Source organism: Gekko japonicus, unplaced genomic scaffold (genome assembly GCF_001447785.1).
Source record: "Gekko japonicus isolate JY-2015 unplaced genomic scaffold, Gekko_japonicus_V1.1 scaffold471, whole genome shotgun sequence".
In the NCBI taxonomy this organism is placed as follows: Eukaryota; Metazoa; Chordata; class Lepidosauria; order Squamata; family Gekkonidae; genus Gekko; species Gekko japonicus.
The window spans coordinates 837,059-843,893 of NW_015161418.1; the positions used below are offsets into that span (position 1 = coordinate 837,059).

Here is a 6,835-nt window from a genome sequence, read left to right on the forward strand (position 1 = left end):
GCAGGAGGCACAGTGGAGGCTGAGATGGACGTGTTTGGATTGCCGGCTGCTTCAGTTCCTCCTACAAGCACAGGGTGACGGGGGGGGGAGGTCCAGGGGCATGGGCAGGATCCCACTGGCCACTGGCCTCGCAGGTCCAGTGCCAATGAAGGTCCTAGTCATGCCTCAGCAGCCCCTCCCCAGGCCTCCTTTTTTCTGCCCATCAGCCGACCTTTCCTGCCCACCCTTGGCTTGATTCGCTGCCCCATTGCTGTAAGTCCATGAGGCAACCAACCGATTACCCCACACTCACCTATTCAGCTCCAGGGACACTGGGAACTGTGCTTTGGGCCTTCGGCTGCACCGACTGAAAACAGGAGGCAGCGGTGGCTGAGGTGAGCGGGAGTGGCATACTGCGTAGGAGGAGGGCCTGCCCAACACGGAGTCCTTTTGGGTATCAATGAGACATGCACAAAATGTGCTCGCTCCCAAAGTGCTTGATTGTCGCTTCTTCTACGAGGGCGAACCAACAGGGTGGGGAGGGTATGGGATGGCAAGCCAATGCCCTTGTAAGATGGCACTCAAGGCAACTGCCTAACCCTGCCTTATGGAAGCACTGGCTCTGTCTTCAAGACACACCAAATTTATTTCTGTATGAACTTTGGTGAGTCAGAGTCTATACCTTGCATGTGATGAAGTGAGTTCTGAGTTATGGAAACATATACTGGAATCAGTTTTGTTAGTGTTTGAACTTCTGTTCAATGACCCCTCTGAAATAACATCTATTCAGTGCAGTTTTTAACAGACTCTTTCATACCTTGACTTTTTGTCAGAATCATACTTTGGGATTTACTAATATTGTCCTCCTTTGATTTCATTCCTGTTCTCAAGAGGTTCTTTTAAAGCTTCTATTAGAGATTTTTTTTAAAAAACTCCCAGTCATAAGCTTGGTTCTCGTCCTCATCTTCACTCTTCATATTCTCCCTCCTGACAAAGTGTTCTTTATGCTTATGGTATCACTGCTATGCTGTTGCCATTCAGCTCTGCCTTTCTGTTTCCTCCTTCTTCCCCTCTGTTCTTATTAATATGTCCAGCTGTCTTAGAGCTATTTTTGTCTGTTTTTTTAATTATTAAATCAACTTTAATGTATGAAAGACAGGATTTATGTCTTCTTCTAAACCTCCAGTTTTCTTCTTTCACAGTGTCGAAGCCCTTAACCTGCTGTTGTTGATATTTCTCTTGTGTTGCCTTCTTGATTTTCTATTGACTTTTTAAATTCTGTTTTTACATTTATCATTGAATATTTTTACTTTAACTCTACCATTTTATTTTAGTCTTACTCACCCCTTAGTCCGCTATCCTTTTTATTTCATTAAAAGAGAGAGAGATTGTGAGCCTGAATTTAGTGTCCTCTTAGATTTAATTTTTGCATTGTGCTTAGAATATTGTAGGCACTTTTTACAAATAATGGGTGATTATGATACATATTGGTTTATTTAGAAGCCACACATCTTATGGTTTTGGACTCTCATTCTTTTTACAACAACAGCTTCAGTGCATCTTGATGGACCTTAATTATTTATGAAGCCTTGTGATTTTTAAATAATATTCTTATTAACCTTTCTTTCATTTAGCATGAAGTTTTTGTAGCTGTCGATGTCAAGCTGGTAATAAAAGCCAATGAATAGAAATTTGTCCACCTATCAGTTGGTATTGCTGATATTTGATGTCCAGTCATACTGGGAAATTAATGAACTTATTTGTAATAAGAGCAAAATATGTAGAAAGAACTTCAACCTTAATGGGCTTTGGTAGCTTACTAGTTTCTGGGTTTGTGTGTGTGTGTATGTAGAACACACATGCATGTATATGTATATAGAGGACTTACTAGTTTCTGGGTTTGTGTGTTTGTGTATATACATATGGAGATACCTTCATATGCAGAAACCCCTATCATGTTTAGCTGCCCTGTAGATAGATGCTTGATTTTGAACAATATTGTTAGATGATTTAAAAAACAAAACAAAACAAAAAACCCTTCTTTCTTCTTTCTTCTATAGACTGGTGATATTGTCTACTACAATGCAAAAGATGACCTCAATGATGTAAGTAACACTATGGGAAAATATTACTGTATACCTTTCAAAGTGCCCTATGGGTGCTAAGATGTTTACTGTGGCTTGCATCCTCCATATGCAAAATGAATTGTTGCTGAAAGTGTGTGTATGTTAAAGTACTTTTTGAAAAGACAGGTATAACACACCTCCCCACACTTTTTCTTCTCCATGAGGCAGATTTTGCCACCAAAACACTATTCCCCAATCTGACTGAGCAGCCTCTTATCACTTTCTGTGTGTCCCATTCTGTATTTGGTTTTTGCCCAGGCCAGAGATTTTTTGTAACTCAGCAAGAGCCTTCTTATAAATCTATTTTCAAAATGACACTTGACACAAAAGAAAGTTCTAAACAGGAGCCCTCTTATAAATCCCTTTGGAAATGGCACTTGACACAAAGTAAAGTTCAAACAGAAGGGTTGATTTTATTGAACAGGCACAGTTGAGTTAGGAATTGGGCAGGGGGCAAGAAGCTGAGATAAATTTGGCTGTTTATAAAAATTATAATATTTTGAACAGGCAACAGAGTACAACTGAAGTTTATATTCTAAGAGACTCAGTTCTTATCTGAGAAATTTGTTTGTCTTGGAGATTTCTTTCAGCAACAATATGTTTTAATAAAGTTTCATAAAGCTATCTTAGGCTGATTTCCCACAAACAGAGTACAACTGAAGTTTATATTCTAAGAGACTCAGTTCTTATCTGAGAAATTTGTTTGTCTTGGAGATTTCTTTCAGCAACAATATGTTTTAATATCTCTCTTATATATAAAAACCGAATGGTGGTGGCTTTTGTCCTATGGGGTGGTGAGATTGCATGCGCTCCCGCAGCCATTGGCCCGTGCTTAGCTCCTTTCTGAGACAAAGGTTTCTCTCAGTGGCTGTTGTGAGGAACTCATAGGGTTGCCAGCTCCAGGTAAGGAAGCCAGAGTTTGGGGAGGGGAGAGGGGAGGCCTCAGCTGAATAGAATGCCATAGAGGCGACCGGCCAAAGTATTCTAACTTCTCCTTCAGTGGCTGTTGGTAGGCAACCAAGCTTGGTTCTGCCAGTAAAGAGACAAAGGAATAAAACCCTTTCTACGCCTCTGTGAGGAACTCATTGGGCCCAGTCCTGAGTATGGTTGCCAGCTTGAGGTTTGGAAATTCCTGCTCCTTCCGCCCCCCCCAAACGCTGCCCTCCACAGGATCCACCCCCCAAATCTCCAGGTGTTTCCCTAATCAGAGCTGGGAAGCCTGCTTTCCCCTCAGTGCCTGCTGCTGGTCAACCAAGGCTGCGGTCACACGGAACAGAAGCCACACAAGTGAGACGGAAAACAGGCGGAGTTTCCAGGCGCGATCTCACCAGCACATCTGGGAAGCGTAGCACTCCCGTGGCTCAACCGAGGCTTCCAGCCGAAACTGCGTGGCAAAAAACTAGTACCTCGGAGGTACTAGTTTCCGGAAACTGCGGGGCAAGGGCGGGCGTCTGATCGCGTTTCCGGTGGCATCCGGCGCCCGCCCATGTCCCCCTGCAAATAAGGGGGTTTTTTTTTGTCCAAGTCTCTGTGGATGCGCACACGCACCCAACGGAGCATGCGCATTTGTCGTGTACACACACAAAACAAACAGTTTGCCACGGCGCGCGCTTCTTCGTTGCGCGCCGGCTTGTCCTGTGATCAGCACCTCTCCCTTGCCATGGAACCTCCACGGTACCTCCACAGAACCTCCACGGGAGGTCTGATCATGTAACAGCGCAGTAGTTTGCCCCAGGGCAAACAGCCACGCTTCTCCCCCGCAGTTTCCTGCCCGTGTGACCGGGGCCCAAGTTTGGTTTCTGTCAGTAAAAGGTCCTTTCCACACCTATTTTGGCCTTAGGAGAAAACTCATTGTGTCCTTCTACCCTGCTGACAGGCCCCTCCCCCCATGACAGCCAAAGCTTCAGAGCACAGTAGAGGCTGCAGGTGGGGGAGGAGAGATAGAAAGCTGAACAGTGAAGGGGAAATGAAGGTACATTGTTGCTTGGCTGGGAAAGAGATAGGATTGCCAACTCCAGGTAGAGGCTGCAGGGGGGAGATGGAAAGCTGAACAGTGAGGGGGAAATAAAGGTACATTGATGCTTGGCTGGGAAGGAGATAGGGTTGCCAACTCCAGGTAGAGGCTGCAGGGGGGAGATGGAAAGCTGAACAGTGAGGGGGAAATGAAGGTAGATTGATGCTTGGCTGGGAAGGAGATAGTGTTGCCAACTCCAGGTGGGAAAATCCTGGAGATTTGAGGGATGGAGCCTGGAAAGGGTGAGGTTTGAGGGTGTGTGTTGATTTTTCGCAATATTGATAGCGAAAAAATAGCCTTTAAGTGTGAGGGAATAGAAAGAGATCCTATGGGGAGATTTATCTTTGTTAAAGGGAAGATCGATGGTAATGGGATGACACTTGCCTTGCTCTATGCTCTGAATAACTATCAAGCTACTTTTATAGAGGAGACATTATTCAAGCTTCAAAATTTTTTAAAAGGCTCTTTAATAATAGGAGGGGATCTCAACATGGTTGCTGATAAAATCTATAAAGATCTATAAAAAAACAAAAACAAAAAGTAAAAATAAAAGTTAAAACCAAACAGACAAGCACAGAAAGCTTTGGTAAACCAACCAAGCTAGCAGAATTGTTTTCCCAATGTCATTTAGTAGACACTCAGTGGCATATACATCAGAGTACTAGGCATATACAGAGTAATAATTATACGAATTATTTCCCCAGATTCAAAACGTATACCCATATTGATTATTTATTAGTTTCCAGAGAGTTACTTAATGTAATAGGAGACTCTGACATTGGACCAATTTTGTGGATAGACCATGTGCCAGTAGACTGTCAGGTATTTAAGATGGAGGAAGCAACCAAACAATATATGTGGCAGTTAAATAATTCAATTTTGTTGAAAGATGAGATTAAAGAAAATACAAGGAATAAAGAAATATTTTAAGGAAAACACTAATGAGAAAGTCTCCCCAAATATTATCTGGGATGCTTTTAAAGCGATCTTAAGGGGTGAAATCATTGCTTTGCAGCCTGCCTGGGGGGGAATCACAGAATCGATGGCAGAAATTAAACTAGAGATTATTTATAGGAATATAGGTAGTAATGAAGTATATAGTCAATTATTAGCCATTTTTTTTGAGGCTATGGAATCAAACCATATACAAAAGCAATTATTATATTTGAAACAGAAATTTTGGTTAAAAACTGCAAAGACCTTGAAAATTTTAGCTTGGAGAGAAAGAATATAAATTACCTTGGAGGATAGATCTATTAAAAGATGATAGTGGCGGGGCGGAGCCAAGCGTCGCTAGATGGCGGACGTGTGATTTTGCTGCTCCCGATCGATCCTTCCCCCCCCTGGACTACAAATCGTTAAAAAACGCTAAAAATCGACCAAAGGTATGGGCAAACTGAAAGGGAATAAAACGCCCTCAACTAAGAAGAATTCGGCTTCGGTGGATACTTATTTTCACAAAGACACGCCACAAACTCCTCAGACGCCAGGATCACCTAAAATGGCGGCCGCAACAGACTCAGCAACCTCGAGCGAAGAGCCTCTGCTAAAGAAAGACTTAATGGACTTAAAATCCGACATTCAGCGTTTCTTTAAGGAATCGATGGCAGAGCACCTTCAGCCGGTTCAAAGTAAGCTGGAGGAATTAACAGAAGGTCTCGGTGCAGCTTGTAGAGCAGCTGAATCGGCATTAGAAGCAACGGACTCGCTACAGGTAGAATTGACTGCTTTAAAACGGTCGGAACGAATGACGCAGATTAAACTCACAGCTCTAGATCATAAATGGAGACAATTTAACGTTAAGCTAAGGGGGATTGAAGAGGGTGCGGAGAAAGAAACTAATGACTTATCGGGATATGTATCCTCCTGGCTAATTGAGTCTATGAAATTGGAGGAGGGGATGATCCCAGCAATTGCAAAGGCACAGAGACTGGGACCTTTAGCTACAGCTCGCCAAAACAGACCCAGGGATATACTGGTACAGTTTGTGCATGCATCTTTTAGAGACAGGCTTCTCAAGGAAGCGAGGAAAAACAACTCCTTAATGCATAGAGGAAAGAAAGTATTGGTCTTGTTGGATCTCCCCCCTGAATGCCTGGAAAAGAGAAAACTTTTGAAAATCATTACAGTAAAACTACTGGAGGCTAAAATCAGGTTCAGATGGAGTGCTACTTCCAACGTCACTGTATACAAAGATGGATCTCTGTTCCAAGCCTCAGACTTGAAAACAGGACTCACACTATTAAAAAATCTACACGTAGAACTAACTCAAGCCGAAATAGCAGAGATTGAAGCGCACCCTAACTTTGAAAAACAGCAGGACGACAATGACTGATTGCAATTGTGGATCTCTTTATTTTTTTCTATTTTATCTGAAGTAAACTATAAGAGGTGGCGTGAGTATATGGAGGGAAGCAAGAAAATGGCTGCTGGTGCCCCTTGTGAATATGCAATGGTTACAACTTTATTTTCTTTTCAAAACAATCAAATACTCTATTTTCAGGGCTATGTGAATAAGTAAGGTTTTAATGTGATGTATAGATTATATACCTCAGATGGAACTAATAATTTATAATATGGTGCAGGAAACCTATCTTTTATTTTTTTATTTTCTTTAAAGAAAAAGGTGATATAAAACCTGGTTTAAAGATATTTAAGACCTATTTTAGTTAAGGGTTATATTTTTATTTTTATTTTTTTTATTCTTTTTATGAGG

At 42.1% G+C, this 6,835-nt stretch overlaps 1 protein-coding gene across 1 annotated transcript in view; it reads left to right on the top strand.

Annotated features, from left to right (window-relative positions):
* Positions 1-6,835, top strand: part of CACNA2D1 (calcium channel, voltage-dependent, alpha 2/delta subunit 1) — a gene marked incomplete at its 3' end in the record, with an annotated part of 640,713 nt that overhangs the window by 383,154 nt on the left and 250,724 nt on the right. Inside the window, exon 5 of the mRNA XM_015428057.1 lies at positions 2,040-2,084. Within this exon, the coding sequence (XP_015283543.1) occupies positions 2,040-2,084 (45 nt within the window). The remainder of the gene's footprint in view (positions 1-2,039; positions 2,085-6,835) is intronic.